The 23,198-nt window shown below is 46.2% G+C and overlaps 1 protein-coding gene across 1 annotated transcript in view; it reads left to right on the top strand.

The window, feature by feature from the left end:
* Positions 1 to 22,385, top strand: part of ARHGEF33 (Rho guanine nucleotide exchange factor 33) — a 43,148-nt gene extending 20,763 nt beyond the window's left edge. Inside the window, 11 exon segments of the mRNA XM_075064514.1 lie at positions 1,490 to 1,632; positions 2,646 to 2,705; positions 5,135 to 5,359; positions 6,772 to 6,901; positions 9,378 to 9,510; positions 10,614 to 10,697; positions 11,866 to 11,949; positions 13,685 to 13,833; positions 15,941 to 16,105; positions 18,669 to 19,428; positions 21,589 to 22,385. Coding sequence (XP_074920615.1) covers positions 1,490 to 1,632; positions 2,646 to 2,705; positions 5,135 to 5,359; positions 6,772 to 6,901; positions 9,378 to 9,510; positions 10,614 to 10,697; positions 11,866 to 11,949; positions 13,685 to 13,833; positions 15,941 to 16,105; positions 18,669 to 19,428; positions 21,589 to 21,726 — 2,071 coding nt within the window. The 3' untranslated portion in view covers positions 21,727 to 22,385.
* Positions 22,386 to 23,198: the final 813 nt, after the last annotated feature.

The following is a 23,198-nucleotide window of genomic DNA, read 5'->3' as shown; positions in this document are numbered from 1 at the left end:
TTTCACTCAAGTATCATCTTAAATGCTAATATTTCTTTTTTGATCTTTGAATTTAAACTATAGCAATAGACAAGACTTGTTTGCTTACATCACAAGACCTGAGCAAACACCTTCCCTTCTACCTCTAACAATGCAGACTTGCATTTCAAAGCTCTGTTCATTTACATATCTTGCTAACCAGTTCTTAAGGTTCGCCCATGGCTCAGGTCAGTCGGTGAGGTGAGTTTATTAACCCTTCCTGGCCCTGTCACCTTTCAATGAGATATTATATTATACTCATAACATCACATGGTGACAGCTGACCTGTACACTGACAGAATGGGAGGCTTGCTGGTCCCCTCACTCCCAAAGCTGGCTGCTATGGGGGTAACCCAGGGGGAGTCTGTAGCACCTGGAACAACTTGCTGCTGGTGCTGCCTGCTGGGGGCATGTTGTTATTATAGTTACTAGCCCTCCTGCTGACAGTATTCGGAAGCTGCTGTGTGCTGATGGTAACAGCAGACTGAGACCCATCCAGGGATGAGACTTCTAATGGATGTTAGCCACATCACTGAATGCACAACTTGAAGGCGCTCAAATACTATAGTGGTGAGCATGGTATAAGAACCTATGTAGGATAGAATAGGAAAAGTCTGATGGACCCTAAGTCAGTGAAGATTGTACCCTGCCAGGTAGGTACACTGCATTTCCTGTGTGAAATTTTCCTTATCCATTGCAACTCCTTGCAAGGGTTCTGAATAGCTTGTCTCTCTTGCGTGGACCATTGCACACCTTGCACTTGTTCTGCAGCAAAGCGAGCCCATGGCACGTGCATCCTGTTGTGGGGGAGTGTCTCTGCATTCATCATTCGCTTCCTCCTCCCTTTCCCCTCTTGGCTGAGCTGCCAGACGGCCAGAGAGAGAGCTGGGTGCACGTTGCTGGTGCAATGCCAAAAGCCCCAGAATGTTGCCACGTGATTACCTGCCACTTTGCAAAACAGCTGCTCTGATAAGGCAACGCAAACCAGCTGGTGTTAGCTACTCCCCTGGCTCATGCAGTTACAGCTGCAATTTCTGATGTGAATTGTGTGCACCCCAAAGCCCACTGGTGCCTAGCTGCACTATGTGGGACACCTAGGGGGCTCATTTTCCAGGCCACACTAACAACATCCCCTTTGTGACTCTTCAGTGATTTTCTAGGTGGTGGACACATCCCAACACCTAACTCCTTTTGTGCACTCAGCCGTTAGTTACTTGGCTAAATATATAAGAACATATCTGCAATAACACTGTCCTGCAGCTAGGAGAAGGTGCTCCCAGAGTCATGTTAGTGAACTGTATCCAATGCAACTTCCTCAGGCAAGCCCAGGTGCTGGGCTCGGAGTGCCTCTTCAGTTGTCCTGGGTTTGTATGAGCACTCGTATTTGTATTGAAGTTTGCCCTGACGACAGTTTAAGCTGAAAGTTTGCTCTGTGTTATTGTGCTTTCCAGTTGCCTCTTTATTTTCACAGAAGAACACAAAAGGATGAACACGGGTCACAAACGGTGCCTACTCCTCTACAAGGCAGTCCGTTCCGATCGATAAATCTCCCGGAACCTGTACTGATTAATGAAGATTTTACAAGTCTTTTGCACCATGCAACCTATGAGAGAGGTATGAGTGAGGGAGAATGAAGCAAGGGTTCCTTTCCTTTCCTCTGAAAAATACTCCTCATAGTAAGCTTTCAAGGGATAAGATGAGATATGCATTGCAGATACCAGTATTTGTCAACATCTTTGTGTACACACATTAACTTGGCTGGATTAAGGCAGGATATCCAGGCACTGGTCTTACAGAGTTTGATGTATGAAGTTTGGATGTATTTGGGGTGAAGGGCACTGCTAGTGTTTGGATTGGCCGTGGGGAGAAGCTAGTTTGCATTGGTAAGCCTGGGTGCTAGGAATGCCATGAATTCTTTGATAGCTGCTGAGAGTTCTTGGACTGGATTAGACCTGGGTTTCATTTAGGCCCTGATTCAGAAAAGCATGTAAGCACATGCTTAACTTTGAAGACAAGTACCAAAGAAATATTAAACAGTTCTGTTTTGCTATCAGAGCCCATTGCTTCCATGGTCACCTTCTGCAGACCAAACTTCTGGGTTATATTCTCCTTACTAAAACTGGTAGTTAGGGATAAAAAAAATCCCCAAACTGACCTGCTCAGAAAACTTCAAAATTAGAATTAAAAGGTCAAATTTAAAATTAAAATGGCAAAAACTGCTCAGAAAACTTCAAAATTAAAATGTCAAAGAGTTTGCTGTGTTTTCCATTCTTTTCTATTCGCAATAAATTGTCCTGTTTTGTTCATTCCCTCTGAAGCATCTGGCAATGGCCACTATCAGAAGACAGGATATCGGGCTAGATGGACCATTGGTCTGACCCAGTATAGCCATTCTTATCTTTATGTTCTTATGACCCAGCTGGTAATGAAATCAAGAGTTTAAATGGCTCTCTCTCAGTAGAAGACCTGAAAGAGGAATTCCACAGGCTAATATTAAAGAATTAAAAATTTAAACTTTCCTTTTGTATGGTCTGACTACACCTTTCAAGAAGAAACCTGCTACACAAACACCTGCTCATGTCTAGCTATATTAACATCTTACGTAGCTTTCCTTCATTCTTCCACAGTCTCCGATACCAGATCCATGGCAGCTGGAGAAGGAAATGTGAAAGTAGTGTCAGGCACTGGTAGGTGAATACTGACCTTTTGAAACCTCCTCCAGGGTTCACCAACCAGCTTCTTTAGAGGAATCCTGACAAAATGGAATGGTAAATTTATAGAATTTTTTCCAGCTAATGCTGAGTTTTGCTCTGGAAAAATGAACACTTCAAAGTCAATTAGTATAGCAGTCTAGCTGAACTCCTGGTAGATTTTGATGTGTGATAAAAGAATCTCTGCAAGAATAATGTGGTTTTCTTTCTCTCTGTGTTTTTTGCTAGAACAGACCAAAATTTCCAGTGCAAATTTACATTAGTCACCAGAAGCATTTTACAACTCTGGATGTTTCTTTCATTTTGGTCCTCTTAAAAAAAAGAAATTGATCGAGGAAAGCTCCTAGAAGAGAAATGTAAGAGCACACCATCAGATTGTTTGTAATGTTTAGTACTTCGGATTAAGAGGCAAAGGTCTATAACTATGTTCATGCCATTTCTAATTGCATGCCCGTATTAGAAGCAATAAAACTTTCCGTTCCGACCATCTTTCTTCATATGATTTATCTAAAATTGGAGGGCTCAGTGTCGTCAGATGGTGCAAATTGGCATAGTCCATAAAAGTTTCAACAGGCGTGCATCAATTGATACAGCTCAAGATCTGGTATTATAATAATTCTTCTTCCATTTACATTACTACATGTTATCAAGGATCTTCAGATTCCTCAATCCCTGTGGTGAGTAGACATCATTTTACCCATTTTCACAGATGAATTTAAGGCAAGGGAGGCCAGCTGAGCCTGAGAAAGAAAGCCAGGAATTAACCAATGTACATTGCCCAAAGAGACACAGTAATATGTCAGCAGCACCCCGCCATTAGCTCCCGCCCCCCACTCCCAGTTCTCTCGCCCTGGCAGTCCCACGATTCAGCGTTCCCCCCTCTCCCTGCACTCCTGAACAGCTGTTTTCAGGTTGTGGCAGGAGGCTCTGGGGGGGGGGGGGGGAAGGAGGGGCAAGGGCTGGCAGGTTCAGGGGAGGAGGTGGGAAGGGGTGGAGTGGGGGCAGGGCCTGTGGCAGAGCCAGGGGTTGAGCAGTGAAAACCCCATGGCCCACTGGAAAGTTGGCACCTGTAGCTCCAGCCCTGGAGTCGGTGCCTATACAAGGAACCGCAAATTAACTTCTGAAGAGCCGCATGTGGCTGCAGAGCCCCAGGTTGGCCACCCCTGAACTAAGGAATATAAAGGCCTACATTTTCAAAAGCTGGCTTCTCATTTTGACTGCTTATTTGGTGCCTACTTTTAAGTACCCAAGTTTGAAAATTTGGGAGGGGTCTGATTTTTATAACTGCTGAGGACTGGCAGTTCCTATGGGAGTGAGCAGGAGTTCTGGATGCACAGCACCCTTGGAAAAATCAAGTCGTAGGTTTCTCAACCTGGGGACTCCAAAATTGAGGAAACAAACGAGAAGCCAGTTTTGAATTTGCAGTCCTAAGCACCTAGCCTAATGGGAAACTGGGAGTCCTGATTTCCAATCCCCACCCCCGCCACCATTCTGACCATCAGACGGGGTGAAAGTAAAATTTCTCTTTTACCAGCACGGGGAAGGGACAGCTTTTCCCCCCAGAAGGGGAAGGACCTCGGGCAGAAGGGGCGACGCTGGGGGGGGTCAGGGTTCCCCAGCCAGCCCGCCCACGCCACCAGTGGTGATTTAAAGGGCCGGAGCTCTGGCCGCTGCCCCCCCCCACCCCCGTTGGCAGCCAGAGGAAGAAAAGGGGCTTTAAAGTCAGCGCTATGGGCTGGTACAGGTGGCCACTTTTTACTGGTATGCCGTTTTTACTGGCCCCTACCGCCTTACTGTGGATCCTTTCTTTTACACCAATTAAAGGGATAGATAAGGGTGACAAGGACCCCTCAAGGCAAGTCAGGCACATTGTGGAGAATCCACTAGTGACCCCTATATTTAGGGACTTTTTTCCCTGTTTTCCACCCTTCCTATCTGTTCTCCTCGTTTGCACTGTTACAACAGTGATTTCTTCACAGTGCTGTCTTTGCTGTACTGCATGCTTTTAGGAAGAGATTTTCAAAAGAGTGGCATTCATCTTGTGAGTGGAATTTGCAGTTGCATTTTTGCAGATGCATTTGAATTGGTGGTGCAAATCTGAATATTTGAACTGGTACATGATTGCTAGTGCAAACCAGTGCTCTAACTTGCAACTGCAAAGCATTCTTCAGGCAACAAGAAGTCAGGTGTCATTTTTGCAGATTCAAATTGCCCCTACAGGCAAGGGAACTTGGGCTTCATCCTTATGGAAAAGTAAATCCATCGTAAACTGTCTAATAGGGGTGCTGAACAGCATCCCTATCACTTTGGAGGGGATGTGCTTTGTAATTATTACTACATAGCAGGTTTTCATGCAGACTTTTTAGAAAGATTGCAAAGTTCTGACAGCAGCTTGTGGTTTCTAGGTGGGAGCAGTGCAAATCCAGAGACAGAAGAAAGCCTCAAGCCTTCCTTGCCAGCTGACATTCAGCCAAAGGGCCACCCCACATCGACTGTGTGGAAGCAGCCCAAGGACAGTAAAGAGTGGGGTGATGAATATATTTCTAAGGAGCACCCAGACAGAGTGAAGGAAACAGGCCAAAGCAGATACACCTCAGTGGACAATATCTTATGTGAAACTTCTTTCACTGGTAAGAATAAAGCAGCAGCTGTGGCTAAAAAGCATGGAGGCTTTGGGATTCTAGAGGCCATCAGCTCTAGTCTGGAAGCAAATAAGTTAGCAACGGGACCCACGAGTAGTTTAAGTTGTAAATTTGGTTTAGGTTTCAGAGGAGAGCTAGCTGAAATGCTGGATTTCCCATTTGCAAGAAATGTTGGCATTCCGAAAATTGAGTTAGGGGAACAAAACCAATTTTCTTCTAACTTTCCCATGAACCAGAACCCGCCCCCCCCCCCCAATTTCTTTTCAGAACCACCAGCAAAGGGTGTTTTCAGACATAAAATCTGCTCACCAGGATTCTGACAGCTGCTGAGTGACAATGACATTAAATTGGTTCAATGAAAGATATTACCTCACCCAACTTGTCTCATTGACATTCTTGTCCTTTTTATGCTGCTAATTTGGATTTGCCATCATGATGATGAGATGGGTAAAATTTTCAGCCGAAACTTTTTTTTGGCAAAAAAATGCAGATGTGGCAACACCACTGCGTCTTGAGAATTCACGTCGGTTTGGCTGAACTGTTTCAGTCCATAGGAATTCCAAATTTTTCCAAAATTTGACATTTTCAAAACAAACCATTCCAGTGTTTTGGTTTGAAACTAATTTCCTTTTAGAGACTTCCTTTAATTTTATTAAACGATGAAAAACGTTACAGGAAGGCTTGATATTGAAACAAAATGTTTCAGGTTGAACAAAATGTTTTGTTTGACCCAAAATTTTTTTGTTTTTTTCCAGAATTGCCAGCAAATCGAATAATCCATTATTAGCACAACTCTGCCTGTAACTGTCCCATCGATGGATAGCCCCTAAGAGAAGGATGAATGCAAAGCCCTGCCTCAGGCCAGGTCTACACGAAGTGCGAAAATCGATTTTAGATACGCAATTTCAGCTACGAGAATAGCGTAGCTGAAATCGATTATCTAAAATCGATGTACTCACCCGTCTTCACCGCGCGGGATCGATGTGTGCTAGGGCAGCTCTAAGTGGTGCAAACAGGCTAAGGATCTGGCCCTGACTGTTCTCACTGGCACAGTGAATTTGATTTAAAGGGTAGTATAATTACTAGAGATGCAGCAATTTAGTAGCAAATTTGATGTGAATTTTTTGTTTATGATTTCTAAAAAACCTGATCTTTCAGAAACACTGGAGTTTGAGGGGAGAGAGATGCTTGTTTTCAGTCTTCCTTTGTAAATAGACTGTGGTTCTGATCCTGTGTGGAGCACTTTGCAGGATCAGGGTTAGCACTTGATATTTGTGATGAAAATTACATGAAAAGAGGAAGCTCCTTCAGTCTTCCTCAGCCTTTCCCTTCCAACTCCCCAGTCAAACACAAGCGTGCACCTTTTAACATGTTCTTTCAAATCAAACTTTTTGTTGAAGCCAAAAGACAGAGCTTTGCTTTGGAGCTGCTTGAGTCCGAGAGGAAATATGTCATCAACCTGTCTCTGATCCTGAAGATCAAAGCCACATTGCAAGGCTCAGACATGAAGAGGAACACCAAGGAGAGAAGGTATCACAACTGCCACACTGGCTCTTATCAAAGGGCCTTTTCAACATTCAGAGTTCTTTTTTCCCCAAAAAATTTTTGGGAACTTTCTCTTAGCCACTTTGAAACCTTTAAGTGCCTAATGTTTTTTATAGCCAGAAAGCTTTAGGTGTTTAAAATTTTTAACATGGGTAAAAGATTCTGCCTTTTCCTGCCTTTCTACTTTCATCAATTCATAGACTCCAAGGCTAGAAGGGGCCACTGTGATCATTTAGTCTGACCTCCTGTATAACACAGGCCAGAGAACTTTCCCAAAATAATCCCTAGAGCAGATCCTTTAAAAAAACATCCAATCTTGATATTAAAATGGTCAGTGATAGAGAATCCACCATGACTGTTGGTAAATTGTTCCAAGAATCCCTTCCCTGTTAAAATATTATGCCTAATTTCCAAACATTTCTTGCCTCCTTGAGTCCCCTCTCCATGCCCTTTGACTCACCTCATTTAATCCCCCCTCTCCATCCATCCTGCTCTCCCCCCTCCTGTCTCCCCGAGCACCCACTATTTGAGACCTGAGAACAAAGCCCCCCAATCTCGACTCACCATCTACACCAGGGGTCGGCAACCTTTCAGAAGTGGTGTGCCGAGTCTTCATTTATTCACTCTAATTTATGGTTTTGCGTGCCAGTAATACATTTTAATCTTTTTAGAAGGTCTCTTTTTATAAGTCAATAATATATAACTAAACAATTGTTATGTAAAGTAAATAAGGTTTGAAATGAAGAAGCTTCATTTAAAATTAAATTGAAATGCAGAGCCCCCTGGACCGGTGGCCAGGACCCAGGCAGTGTGAGTGCCACTGAAAATCAGCTGGCGTGCCGCCTTCGGCATGCGTGACATAGGTTGCCTACTCCTGGTCTATACCTCTCCCTCCACCACTGGAAGTTGCTGGTTTTAACATTAACTATGGACCGGTTACTGCTGTCCCATTATAATTGAATATAAAATATATTATTCAGTATCATACAGGGCTAAAAGGCATTTCCCCTGTCTGTCTGTCTCTTGCCATTCTTCTTTCAACTTCCTGTGTCTCATATCTGTTTCCTCCCCATTTATCTGGTGGTTCTTTTACCTTTTCCTCTTTTCAGAATCTCTGCATATTCCTCATGGCCACATGCTTCAAAAGTATCTCTGCCCATGTCCTCACTGTTTATTAATAATACAATGATAAGCTTGGCATGTTTTCCATGTACATACCGCATTATAGACTTTAATGACGATTACATGCTTTTTTATCATAACATACAACACAATATCATACCTTCTCTCCCCCAACTCAGCCTTTGGAGCTAGTTGGTAATTTTCCATCAAAACAATTTTTGATGGAAAATACTGTTTCTGTACAACTGAAATCTTCTATGGGAAAATTTAGATTTTGCTGAAATTTTCAATGTTCTGTCAGGTAAATCAAACTATCTATTTTGTTTTGGGTCAGATTGTCCTGAATCTAAACATTTCAGTTTGTTAAATTAAATAGAAATGTTTTGTTTCAGGTCATTTTGAACCTAATCTGTGTCCACCTGAGCTGCCACAGTGACTCATAGGAATTGTAGTTCAGGTACCTCAGGACCTCATTCTCCTCCATGGGCTCCCTGACCAGACTACATCTCCCACAATACACCATGGTCTCTTCTCTGGTTAAATTGTTGTGATGCATTGTGGGAGTCCCTTGACATAGGTGCATTCTGGGAGACAGTCTGAGGACGCAGCCCAGCCCATAGAAGAGCTCAGAGGTATGAGGCATCCAAACTACAACTCCCATCACAGAGATTCAGTTTGGTTCAACAAACCAAAACATTTTGATATTTCTAAACTGAAAGGTTTTTGATGTTTCCATTCAGCAAAATATTTAAGTATTTTGCATTTTCATCCTGATTTGGGATGAAAACAGTTGTAAATATATTTGAATTTCTCACAGGATGGAAGTTTTCACCAGCTCTCTTTACAAGACAGTAACAGTGCACAGTGAATGAGGCAAGGTTTATGAGCCCCATCCTACTTCCATATGTGGTTGCAAGAGTGGGGCCCAAGTCCTCTAACTCAAGCGATAATGGCTCATGCTTTTAGCTATATAGGTTCATGCCCTATTGGGCAGAGTTGGTTGCACAAGGCAATGGAGCATTAGGCCCAATGAGTGCAAAACCATGTGAACTGGAACCATAAAACACTAGATTCCAAGCTCTTTGGTGTAGGGACTGCCTACAACTCTGTATTTGTACAGCGCCTCACACAATGGGGCATCATTCATCATTGGTCTGTAGGCTCTACCATAATAACAATGATTAATAATACCTTGTAAAGCACACTGAGAAAATTTTAAACTGCTGGCCCATGAATGTGAGCAGAACCTGTGGGTTCCCAAAGCCTAGGAATCTGACTCTGTTTCTAGATGAATTTCTATACTCTTTGTGGAATCATATCTGTTATCTTCCCTCTTCAGTTTCTTCCCTGGTTCTTTACGATACCTGGTCCAGCAGCATGTAGACTTACTTCACACACTGCAAGAGAGGGTGCTGAGCTGGCCACGTCCAGGAATCCTGGGAGACATATTCCTGAAGTTAACAAATGATGAGGTATGTTGGTGCTCATGACAGAAAATGCCCGACAAAGGCATTAGGATTGCGTTAGTTTGACAATATATAATGATGTGTTTGCATCAAACAGAAATGCACATCCCCTCCCCCGCCCAAAAAATTATGTGTCTCTAGGGATAACAATTCTACATACCATATCACGTACTACATACCAGTTCAAGTCAAAAATGGTACATCCATTATAGAATCATAGAAATGCAGAACTGGAAGGGACCTCAAGAAATCATCTAGTCCAGTGGTTCTCAAACTTTTGCAACCAGAGGACCCCCAATTTAAAAATTTTCAGAGACCCCCAAGCCACCTGTCTCAGCCCTTGCCCTGCCCGCTTCTCCAAGGCCCTGCCCCTGCTCACTCCATCCCTCACTCTCCCCCACCCTCACTCACCTTCAACAGGTTGGAGCAAGGGGTTGGGGTACAGGAGGAGGTGCAGGGTGCAGGCTCTGGGAGGGAGTTTGGGTGCAGAAAGGGGTGTGAGTGGGGGTGCAGGCTCTGGGAGGGAGTTTGGGTGCAGGGGCACAGGACTGGGACTCACTTGCTGTGTGACTGTGACCAAAACCTCATGGGCCTTTGCACTGGAAAATCTGTGGCATTGCAGCATGGTTTGTCAGGATGGGCCAACAGAGCAACGTCATGCAAAAATAAATAAATAAAAATCCACAACGTGAACATGGTGCCCCATGGTAGCTGGGTCAGATGGTGCTAAAGTGTTGTGGCTCCAGTTGTAGTGTCAGTCGACCCTTAGGTCTTATCTACACTGCCACCAAGACTTCACTCAGATCCTGACCATACCACAACACAGGACAAAGTAGGTAAAGAGTCTGCTGGAACTGGGGGAAGGCCCTGCACATGTCCACTATTGTAGCATGGTTTGACTGTTGGAGCTTGACAGGCACCATGTTACAATTGTTTGGTGGTGACTGTTTCAGGCTGAGTTACAGGTACATGTACGGATAATGGCCTAACTTTAACCATTCCCTTGCCCCTTCTGCACAGCTCGGAGCCAACAGTGAACCTGGGGCTAATCCTGCAAAATTTCAAACCACTAACATTCCTTACTGAGCATTTCTGGGTTTGTTCCTCAGAACAATTTTCTGGACTACTACATTGCTTACTTGAGGGACCTGCCGGAATGCATCTCGCTGATCCATGTGGTGATTCTGAAGGAGGTACATTTCTAACCTGTTATTTCAGAGACTCATCCGCCACGACACACAGTCATTACTGGCAATAGTGAAGACGCAATCAGTACTCTCCCTCCACAGTGGAAAATAGCAGTTTGACAAATCAAATATTAATGTATTCCTGGAATTTCTCTAAGGAATCAGGCAGTTGAAATAGTACAGAGATATCAGTTCATCCTGAGCACATGAAATATAGCACAGAGAACAACAAAACACACTTCTGAAATCATCAGATCCAAGTCTGGGATTGTCTTTAGCCCCAAGATATTACTGATGGCAGCTGTTGATACCTTTCGGCATAACCATGCCATTGCTAATTATACACTGGCAGCCTGAGAATGCCGGCAGATTCTGAATTTTCTGTGAAATATCTGAGCTTGTCCCTGGATTACCCCAGGCTGTGGTCCAAATCACTCAGTCTCTGTTTGCAAACTGACCCTCCCGCCATCCTTGCCCCACTTCCCACGGCTATTGGAACATAGTATTTTCCAGGGTTTCTTCCTGCCATTTTTTTCCATCCCGCTAACCAATTATTTCATTACCAAACACTGGTTTCTTGAATGATGGGCCTGTTGATGAATTGGCTGTTGCGAGTTACCAAAGGCAGCTGTCTAATTCTAATGTCACCATGTATTTGAATGAAGTTGCATCCAGAAGTTCAATTGATTCAATATCTGTTAACCCCCCCGCCCCCGCCAGGTAATTCTCCCTTGCACCCCATCCAGTCCACTGCCTGGGAGGGGATGTAGGAGAACGGATAAACCTTTCCACCTGCCCTGGAGAAAGACCCTTTCCTGAGACCTCCTTCCTGCCAGCCTCTTTGCATTCATGCCAGGGGTCTAATGGCTCACGTCACTCAGCTGGATACAAGTCCTGTGGTATCACCCAGGGGAAAGGGGCAGCCTCTAAAGGCCAGATGCCGATATCCTTATTCACACAGAGCAGTGCCCTGCACCTGGAGCAGTGCCATAGAAATCAGTGGACTAGTCCCAGGAGTGCCTAGTGCCAGTCCAGTCCTTAGCATACCCTCCCATTGCCATTCATCTGTCTCTCCCTGTGAGTTGCTGTGTGTACTGTACAGCATCACATGAACACAAATTGCACCAGGAACTTACATGCCATAGTGATGCTAAATCTACTTTCTCCAATTCAGGTGGAAGAAGAAATTAAGTCTGACCTCTACATGCTGTTCTTTCACATAGTCCAGCGAATCCCCGAATACCTTATTCACTTACAGGTAGGGCTAATGCATGAAAACTGCCTGGGTCACCCTATTGTCCTACAATGATAATACTTGGTATTGGCGTTTACACTGCATGTCACTTCTCTCAGAGCTGGCCTCTGGGGCCTGCCGCCACCCGGCAAAATCTGTGGGCCTTTGAAAGTGGAAGCCAGTGGAGACTGGTCTCTAGGAGACTCTCTCATGATTGGCAGTTTCCTCAGGGCCAGGACAGCCTTTGCCTCCTGGGAATCCCTCTGTTCTGAGAAACCCCAGACCCTCACACAGCTGTGGAGGATGTGTGGGCTTCTAGTGACTGGACTAGGGCTGCCGGGAACTACTAGCCAACCATGTACAACTGAGTCCGTTCTTTTGCTGAGTAGCCAGCATGGTCTCTAGCCACAAAGGTGGTGGCTGACTAGTGTGAGATGGCTTAGTGGGACTGGCATGGAAGTGAAGGGCTCCTGTTGTCCAGGTCCGTCTCCGACATTGGCCCACACCTTGCCCATGGCTGGGTCACGGCTTGATCCCTCTAGCTGAGTTTCCCAATTTGCAAACAGCTGTAATCCATCCCTGTGGAGTAGTGATGCTCTGGTTGTGACTCAGTGCTTTTGCAGGGGTGTTCAAGAGATGGGGAGGACATGGAGAGACTGTGAAGGTAGGGGGGGAGAATGTAACCTGGGATGTTGCTGTGAGAGTCAATGCGAGGGAAGCAGAGCCATGATGGAAGGTGCAGAGAGAGAATACAAACAGGAAGGGAGCAGCCTGCAGAGGGCTAGACGTGGGAGGAGACAGGGAGGGGGTAAAGGAACACAAGAGGCTACCTGAGGAAGACACAGCACACATTGTTAAGTTTGGTGACTGCTATTGAAGGGATAGGTAACCCTTTCCTTGCTGGCATCCCGTTTTTCTGTAACAGGGGACATACAAAATCCTAGGGGGGCAGGGCTAGCAGCGCCCAAACAAGAATGAACCCCAGACAAGTGCAGCACAAACAGCTGGCTCCTGCAGCCAGGAAATTGGTTTGTTGGGGATGAAAAGCATCTTCTTGCTGACACTCCTCTAAATGCTCAGGCTAGCACTCTGCAGACTGGGGCAGTCACAGCCAGGGTGGAGTGAGAACTGGGTCTTGGGCCTACCCCAAAAGGAAAGGCTGGCTCTGGTTTCACTGAAACAGTTCAGGCCCCAAGGGAGAAAGGCAGCAGCAGTGCTATAAAGGCCCAGGGAGCCTGGTGTATTTGTATGATGGTCTCCCCATTGTCCTAGGCACTGTCCAAATGCTTATAACCCCATCTGAAAGAGTTCACACAATGCATTTTCAGAGCCTCATGCAGTTGGTTGATTCTTAGTACTAACCCAAAGTAACATTAGCTCCTTTGCATGAAAAGAGTGAGGACATAGTCCAAATGGTCCGCTGTGGTGATGAATCCACTGGGAATCTAGTGAAGACCCACTAAAGCAACCACAGATCCCTCTCCCGTCGACTCCGGTACTCCACCGGAACGAGAAGCGTGAGGTAAGTCAACGGGAGAGTTTCTCCTGTCGACCCAGTGTGATGTAGACACCACAGTAAGTCGGCCTAAGGTACATTGACTCCTGCTACATTATTCACATAGCTGGAGTTGCATAATTTAGGTCGACTTAATCCCATAGTGTAGCCCTGCCCTTAGTACTAACCCAAAGTCACGTTAGTGCCTTTGCATGAAAAGAGCGAGGACATCATCCAAACAGTCTGCTTCCCTTTGCGCCCCAGAACATCTTGAAGTATACCGAACAAGAGCACCCCGATTACTACCTGCTCCTCGTGTGTGTGCAGCGCTTCCGCATTTTTATCTCGCACTACAGCCTGCTATTACAGTGCAATGAAGACCTGCTCATACAGAAACGGAAAAAGCTGAAGAAGTAAGTCTGGCACAAGATATGGCCCTGTACTCTCAGGGAGAAATGATGGAGCAGCTGGAAACAAAGGGCCAGATTCTCAGTTGGCATCCATGGGCCCACTGCTCCAGTGCAGTCAAATTGTCAGATTTCCACCAGCTGAGGATCTAGCTCCTGTTAGATCAGAACATTTGTTGTCAAGTTTTTTGGATCAGATTTCGAGCAGCCACTTCCTGATGGTTCAGAGAAAGAAAAGAAGTTCCTTTTATTTGTTCTAAGTGTACCAGCCATTAATTTAAACAAATGAATCCTTGGTTTCATAGGCCTGGTCCACCCTAGAAAAATTACCTGTTGCTGACAGCAGGTGATAGACATGGGTTCAGTTGCAGCAAATCAAGGTTAAGATGTGCTTTGAGCAGATTTTAGCCACCGCTTGCTGAAATAGCTTTGAATAGGCCCTGAAGACCTTACAGCCTAAATAGACAAGCCAAAATTATTGTCTTAGCAGAAGGGGAACTGAAGCACAGTGGGTTAAGTAAGGTGCTTGATGTCCTACAGGAAGTCTGAGGCTGAGCTGGGAATCAACCCTAGCTCTCTCAAGTCCTATGGGGATGAATATGAAAGTTGTAAGGTGGATAAGGAACTGGTTAAAGGGGAGACTCCAGCGGGTCGTACTGAAGGGTGAACTGTCAGGCTGGAAGGAGGTTACTAGTGGAGTCCCTCAAGGATCGGTTTTGGGACGATCTTTATTTAACCTTTTTTTATTACTTGACCTTGGCAGCAAAGAGCAGGAATGTGCTATAAGTTGGGCGATACACCAGCTGGGGGGATTGCTAACACGGAGGAAGGACCGGGATACTATTCAGGAAGATCTGGACCACCTTGTAAACTGGAGTAATAGTAATACGATGAAATATGATAGTGAAAGTGCAAGGTCTGCACTTAGGATTAAATAATAAGAATTTAGTATACATTGGGGACCATCAGTTGGAAGCAACAGAGGAGGAGAAGGACTGGGTACTGGTGATAGCAGGATGTCTATGAAGCCGCCAATGCGATATGGCGTTAAAAAAGCAATGCAGTTTAGGATGCATCAGGCGAGGTATTTCCAGCAAGGAAGAAGGAGGTGTTAGTGCCGTTATATAGGCGCTGGTGAGACCCCACCTGGAATATTGTGTGCAGTTCTGGTGTCCATGTTTAAGAAGGAATGAATTCAAACTGGAAGAGGTTCAGAGACGGGCTACTAGATGATCCGAGATGGAAAACCTGCCTTATGAAAGAGCACTCAAAGAGCTTGGCTTGTTTAGCTTGGCCAAAAGAAGGCTCCGGGTGGATATGCTTGCTCTATATAAATTATCAGGGGATTATTTTGGGAGGAGAGGAATTATTTAAGCTTAGTACTAATGTAGACACAAGGACAAATGGGTATAAACTGGACACTAGGAGTTTAGACTTGAAATTAGATGAAGGGTTTCAACCATTAGGGAGTGACGTCTGGAACAGCCTTCCGAGGGAAGTAGTGGGGGCAAAGATTATCTGGCTTAAGACTAAGCTTCATAAGTATATGGGGGATGATATTGATGAGATAGTTTAATTTGGGCAACTGATCTTGGATTATCAGCAGATAAGTCTGCTCAATTGGTCTGTGAGGGGATGTTGGATGGGATGGGATCTGAGTTACTGCAGAGAATCTTTCTGGGTGCTGGCTGGTGAGTCTTGCCCACATGCTCAGGGTTTAGCTGATCGCCAATTTGGGGTTGGGAAGAATTTTCCTCGGGCGGATTGGCAGGGGGCCCTGGAGGTTTTTCGTCCTCTGCAGCGTGGGGGCATGGGTCACTTGCTGGTGGATTCTCTGCAGCTTGAGGTCTTCAAACCACAATTTTGAGGACTTCAATAGCTCAGTCATGGGTTAGGGGTTGTTATACAAGTGGATGGGTAGGGTTCTGTGGCCTGCTTTGTGCAGGAGGTCAGACTAGATGATCATATTGGTCCCTTCTGACCTACGAGTCTATGAGTCTATGAGTCTACATAAGGGCTGTAACCACAAAGACATCACCCTTTCTCACAAATGAAGCTGTTACTGACACGATGCGTGGTTCTGTTTATTGGTGATTAATTTCAATTCCCCTAGGTCATCCTTGGTTAAGTTATACAAAGGTCTGGCTTCTCAGTGTGCCAGTGCCAGCCAGGAGGTTTCTCAACCACTCAGCACAACAGCCATCCGAGACAGCGGGATCCACTCCGAAGAGGTGATGCAGCCGTTCCCAGCAGTCCCCTCTTCCAGCACAACAGCCACGTAAGCCTATTGTCAGGCCAGTATCGCTTCCCTCCCCACACAGCCCCAACAAGTTTCAGCAGCACCAATGTGCCACTAGAAATAGCCAAGCATGTTGCTGCAGCATGGCCATTCTGGGGTGGGGCTGCAGTGGGTAATAATCCTCTCTATGCATTTTCAGGAGGAAGTACATTCTGGGAGCAGGTTTGAATGGTGGGGAATGCCTGGGGAAGGGAGGGGAACAGGTCTCCTGGCAAACAGCTTGGAAATTCTTGGTGTAGGAGCAGAGGGATCTTAGTAGCCAATCAGAGTAGAGAGCTTTGCATTATCCCAGTGTAGTTATCGCAAAACAACTTGTGACGATGCAAATTCCTGCACTCTGGTTGGCTAATAATGACTGCCAGGCTGTCAAAAAGGATTAAAATATGGTGCAGCTGAGAGAGCAGGCTAGTTAGGGAGCAGTGGTTATAGGAGGTCCACGCGAAGCAGTGGGGAAGCCCACCACTTTTCTGTATTAATCAGTGCTGGTTGAGAAACAGTAAGGTCTTTCTACAAGATCTGCTGTAGCTCCAAAAGAAGGGCGGGCATGAGGAAGAGTTTAGTGGCTGAGAGTCTCTGGCTTGTTCTCTGCAGGTCGGACTGGATAATCTCAATGGTCCTGTCTTGGCCTTAAAAATCTATTAAAAATTTGGTGTAAAAAACCACTGAAATAGTTTTCATCCTGCAGGTTGGGACAAGGAACCATTTTTTTAATTTATTTGAAGATTTTTTTCAGATTTTTATATAACATTTTCATTGTTTGAATGAAAAATTTCCACCACCTCTCATTTTAATGCAGTTTTCAGGAAAGCTGGTCTGAGTTTCCAAGGCCAAAGATTCACTCTTTGAGATCCAAGAGGGTGAGCAGGGCTGCCGTGCTAATCTGTGCAGTCCAGATCTGCTAGGGATTCATTCTGATGGATTTTCCCAAAGCACGATAATGCATTTTTCATTGTTGCAAAGCCAGAAATTGCATGAGAGAGTTTTGTGGAATTCCAGTAATCCACCATAGTTGGCTTATGGTGTTGTTTAAAAGCAAGTGATTGCTATGATCCAGTGCATTGCAGTGACAACACAATTTGTCTGCACAGGAACACTTCCACCTGCTTTGCAGTTCAACTGGTTGGGAATTTGGGGCTGAATGTTCACAAGGAGTTAGGCTCCTAACTTCCACTGATTTTCTTTTTATGAGCTAAAACCTAAGTTAAGAGCCTAACTCCTTTTTGAGCTTTCAGCCCTTTTTGACTTTTTTTTTCCATTGGAAAATTCTGATTTGTTGGGTTTCAACTTTTTTTTTTGACTCAACATGTTTTTTTAAATTGTCCAAATGTATCATTTCAACATCTCAATGAGAAATCCTGGCTTTCCAGTTTAAAACAACGCCAATACATTTTTAACAGTAAAACTGAAACAAAACATTTGGAAATTATTGAAACCAAATATTTTGATAGACATAACCCCACTCTTATGTATGTATATATGTATTTATTTATTGGAATTTTCTGTTTGCAAAAATTTTTGTCCCAATTTTAGGCTGGGAAAAATTTTTTAAATCTCAGTTTTTCCTCAGGATGGGGAAAGCTGTATGCACTCAAGTGGCTAGCCTGAGCCACTGCCTGTGTTGCCGCGGCCACGCTGCTATTTTTTTGGTGCTGTCTCTAGCGACTTAGCGCATGTACATTGATCTGAGCGGGGAATCTCACTTTCCAGCTGCAGTGTAGATGGACCTCTAGTGAACAGTGTCCCCAAGGTTCTAGCTACCCTAGGGGGTGCAGGGAGGGCTGGGGCCTTTTCCCCATCCCTGTCTCCATTCTCGCAGGAGATGCTGACTAGATGTGACTGTGAGAAGCGCACCCCTGAAACCCACAGGGGAAATCCCAACTTCCTCAGCTAGAATTCCCCATGGGGGCCTCTGCCCAGCCCTCCAGCACACTAGGGGACACCAGGGGCAGGGTCTTCCCAGACCCCTTGAAGGGAAAAAGAGAGAGGCAGCGTGAGGTATGGCCCCCGAGCTAGGGAAGAGTGACAACAGATTGAAGAAGAGTAGGAACTTCCCCTCTGCTCTCAAGAGAAGGCACAGGGGCCATCTCCCACCCCCCGCTCTGCCTTTCTTTAGCTGAGCATGAGTGGATGAGCTGCCCGTGTGCCCAGAGTTACTGCACAGATATTGGAATGGCCACAGTGCTCAGCAGGCATGGCCGGGTTTACAGGACTCTGGATTCTGGTTGCACCGGGACACACACGTGCAGTAACCAGAGGGTTCCTCCCTCCTGCCATTCCAGACCTGCTGCTTTCTGGCATTACTTGTACCATACAGAATGCTTGTGACAGCCTTATTAAATGCAGCAGAGAATCCTGTGGCACCTTATAGACTAACAGACGTTTTGGAGCGTGAGCTTTCGTGGGTGAATACCCACTTCGTCAGACACAGGACACTTATTAAATGGCACTTGAGTGACTAAGGTAGTGGCTGAGCCAGGCTGGCCAAATGCATGTACATCACAGTTCTTTCTGTATTTCCTCCCCCCACTTCCTTCCTTTTAAGGCATTTGGTGCCACAGATGAAGAAGAACCAGCCTGCAGTGATGGAGAACATCCAGGCTGGGAAGCCATCAGACTGGGAAATGGAGGCTAGAAAACACGAAAGGCCAGAAAATATCCTTGCTTCGTCTCAGTTCCCCGAGCAGGAGCTAAAGGCCATGTCCATCCCCTTGCAAGCGATCCCGGAGATGGAATATGAAACTCCCCCAGCCGATCCAATGGGAAATGCTGAGAGATCTGTCAGGACCTCAATGGAGCTGCTGCAGGATGCTAGAAGCTTTGCTCCAAACTATGAAGAGTTGGACTATGGGGGGGAAGTTTTCACCCTGCCAGGTCCCTACGAGGACGAGACCTTTCAAAACCTGGCTCTTTTTGAGAACTGCTCCCCGGCCTCCTCTGAATCCAGCCTAGATATTTGCTTTTTAAGGCCTGTTAGCTTTACAGTGGAACCAGACAGGACAGATCACTCGTCTCAGCCACTGCCCAAAAGCAGCAGTTTTTACAAACAGGAGGCGTTTCACAGCAAAGGCAAGCAGCTGAGCAGGTCCCTGAAGGAGTTCCCCAGGAGCACTGAGGGCATGAGCACTAGACTCTACAGCACCAGGAGCAGCAGCAGTAGCCAGCTGCAGCACAAGCAGGAGAGAAGCATGCAACCTCACCTGATCTCTGCATCATCTAGAAGCTCCCAAAGGAGCTACTTCCCCCCACCAAGAGGGCTGGGGGAGAAACAGAGCTTTTTGGAAGTAAGGAGGCGAAAATAAAAAGCAACATTTTGCAGCAGGGTCAGAGAAACTTTTAAGGGAGAATTTTCCAAAATACAGTAGCTTCCAAATTTGCACATGCAAAGCCTTCCCCTGCACAGATACATCAGGTAGTGAGGAGCAGAAGGGCACAATTTGCACCCAAATACCAGGCTGCAAGGGGGCAAATACAGGTTTGGTGAATGCAATTTTGTGGGTGCAGGTTCAGAGGCCACTTTTGAAAATTTGGCCCTTCTTGTGCATCTGACTTTTTTCTCCCACTGTCACTGAGACCCTACGATCCATGCTTTTCTCAGTGCTGGGCAGCCCCCTGCAGCAAGCCCCTCAATAGAAGAAACAGGTTAATAGTGGAGCACAACCCTTTGAAATGAGGGCTTGGACCTGCTTGTAGTGGGCAAAAGAGGCAGGGCCAAGAGCTCCTGAATTAAATTAAGACACATGCAGTTAGGGCCAGATCCGTAGCTGCTATAAATCAATGTGGCTACACCGAAGTCCGTGGGCCCAGATCCCCAGCAGGTGTAAACCATTTCAGCACTACTGAAATCAGCCCAGTTGCAGCAGCTGAGGATCTGGCCCACAAGCTCTCACTCAACTGGCACCTGATCTAGGTCTCGTGACGCAGTGCTACCATATCTGAATACGGACAGGGCCCCACTGTGGTAACACCAGCTCTGTGCAAGCTTATACAAAGGTGATGGCTTAGAAGGACACAGCACTAACCCAAACACAGGGCGAGGTAAATTCAGACCTGGGGAGGACTTGTATCCCCCCCTCCCAGGGGGACATATTTGGTGGCAAGGTCCCCTCAGAGGATCCTCCAGGGATAGGCACTGTTGGCCTGTGTGCAGAGCTGGGGAATGCCCAGCAGGGGACGGGGAGGAAGGAACAAGGAGAGCCCCAGAAACACTAAAGAGATAGCGTAGGAGCACAGACAGTGAAAATTAGAAAATGGTGAGGATGACGGAGAAGTGATTGAGGCAGGGCTGAATGCCTGGGGAACAGCCTGCGCAGAATTGTTAATAATTACCCTGAGCTCTTATCTAGCACTTTTCATCAGCAGATCTAAAAGTGCTTCACCCAAGGAGTCTGGGATCTTTGTCCCATTTTACAGACGGGGAAACCCAGGCACAGGGTGGTGACGAGACTTGCCCATGGTCACCCAACAGGCCAGTGGCAGAATACACCCCAGGTGGCCAGTTCAGTGCTTCATCCACTAGACCACACTGCTTAGTTAAGCAGGCATCAAAAGCAGTGGAGATCTCTGGGGACACGACCTGCCTGGCAATAGGGGTGGGGGTTGAGCTTTAAACTCACACTTTTCCAGAAACACTTCCCCATGCAGCCCACCCGTTAGAGAAAGGGGCCTACAGCATCATTGCCTTAGCACCAGTGGGAGGAGTCCCTCACTGACACACTTATGTTACAGTCCATGTGTCAGTGACCTCATGCTGTGTGCTGTGGGTGCGCATACAGTGAGTGACAAAACCAGTGGCACCATCCGCCCTCCCCCAGAGGTGAGCATGCCCAATGCAGGATCCACTGGTGGAGGGTGCCACCGCCCTGCACTGCTTTGCCCCATGGTTGGTGAAGGGATTCTGAATCCTTGCAGATGAAAAGCTGGAGCGCTGGTAACAGGGACATTGTTCAGTTCTCTGATGTGGCTTAAAACAGTCAGTCACTCTGTATAAGGGTTATTTTTACCTCCTCAATTATTCTTCTTCGGTTTCCCTGGCTTTACAGACCCCACATTAACTGCTGTGCAGAGGCATCACTACTGCAGAAGTCTGAGCGATGGAGCAGGCTAACCCACACAGACAAATGCAGAGTGGAATAAGGTGCAAATTTTTAACCGTGAGGGTAATTAACTACTGGAACAACTTACCAAGGGCTGTAGTAGAATCTCCCTCACTGGCCACTTTAAAATCAGAGTGGATGCTTTTGCTAATTAATATGCTGTAGTTCAAACAGGAATTAATATAGGGAAGTTCTATGGCCTGTATTATACAGGGATTAAAACTAGATGAGCACAATAGTCCTTTCTGGCCTTGGAATCTATGAAACCAGACTCCTCAACATGACCTGGCTGTCAGGTCCTCCGTTTACTCCACTGTGGAGAGAAGGGTGAGGTTGTAAATTCTGGTTAAACCATCTTTTCCATTTTAGGAGCTACATGCAGAAGACAACATCAGGTTCTGCCAGAAGGATGACAACGAACAAACATCCTTCAGCGAACGCAACCCGCGGCAGGAACCCAAAGGGGGCTTCCGGAGCTCCTTCCGCAAGCTCTTCAAAAAGAAATGAGCAGTCCAGCAGGAGGTGGGCAGTGATCTAACTGCTACAGCTCTTCCCCTGAGCCCTGAGATTGCAGACAGAAAACAATCCAGGGCTGCAACTTCCAGGTCCATGGCCAACACAATAGAAAAGAGGGGGGACTCCCAACAGCATCTTGCTCTCCCTAAAACAGTGGATGGGTGCACGGTGGATTGAAACGGAGATTGTTAGGGGTGGAGCATATTGATTTGGTGACAATAGGAACCCACTGAGCCTTCACCCAAAACCTAAGCTCAGCTTTCCATCAACTCCCACTCTCAAATCATTTTTCTCTGCCCTGCCATGTTCCTTTGAGGCCCCAAAGTGGAAGCGCACGTGGGAGAGGCTGCACTTGTAGATTTTCAGCCTGACTGGAAGCGGGAAGAACTTGGCTGAACAGGATTCTCAGCTTGATATTGCAGGGCTGAGAGGTTCTGATCAGCGACGAGCTTCGGATGGAGCCTGGCTTTCTGAACTTCACCATCCCTGGCGGCTCTGCTGTAACTTTCATTTTGCATGATTCCCTCTGATCGCGTCAGTGCTTTAGGAACAGTTGCTCTTGCTGCCATGTTCGTATGATATATTATTTGTATTTTGGCAGCCCTTAGTGATCATGGCTCCATTATGCAAGGCGCTTGGTCACATATGCAGTTTACAGGGCCCCTTTTATTTTTTTGCTATAGAAGACTCAGCCTGGGGCCTGCGACTCACTATGTGTGTGTGTACAGCACCTGGCACAATGGGGTCATGATCTTGGCTGAGGCTTCCAGTGCTGGTATGGTGAATAATCATGATTGTATGAAAGCTCTGTACCTTCCCTGGCCTATGCAGTATCTTGTGAATTAACCTGGAATCCGTTAGTTCCATGCATCACCAGTTACAAGCGTTTCCTGAGGTGTAAGGACAGTTTTTTTTTCATAACAAAGCCATGATTTCCCCCCTGCTCACGCCATGGCAAACCCTTAGCCTCAAAAATGATAGCAACACAGAAAGTTACCTTAAAATGAAAAAAAGGAACAGAAGGAAATCTGTGCCCTTCCTGAGTGCTGGACGTACTGAGCTCTGGCAGCAAGAGCAGTTGTTTATGTAGGGCTGTAACTCTGGAGGCAGAGTGTTTATGGATTTGTGTTACTCTAGCGCCTCGAATGCCACCTGGGATTGGACCTCGTGCTCAGCCCTGTACCAAGTCAGAGACAGCCCCTGCCCCAACAAGCTTACAGACTAAACAGACAGGAGCAACACACGGTAAACGAAAGATATAGAACATATGAGTGAAGCGCCCAACCCCCAGAACCATAAGGCTGCATAGATCTCTTGCCGTTTCCCTGGGTACTTACACTGGAGATGAGATTGACTAGTATATCAGAATCCTCCTATCAAAATTATAAATGGGGCCCTGGACCTAAAAGGTGGCCTGGCCCATTCCACTGCCACCTTGGGATTGGGCCCCACTGTATGGCTGG

Source organism: Chelonoidis abingdonii, chromosome 3 (genome assembly GCF_003597395.2).
Source record: "Chelonoidis abingdonii isolate Lonesome George chromosome 3, CheloAbing_2.0, whole genome shotgun sequence".
Classification (NCBI taxonomy): domain Eukaryota; kingdom Metazoa; phylum Chordata; order Testudines; family Testudinidae; genus Chelonoidis; species Chelonoidis abingdonii.
Note: the sequence above shows the minus strand (reverse complement) of the source record. Positions and strands in the feature narration are given on the sequence as shown.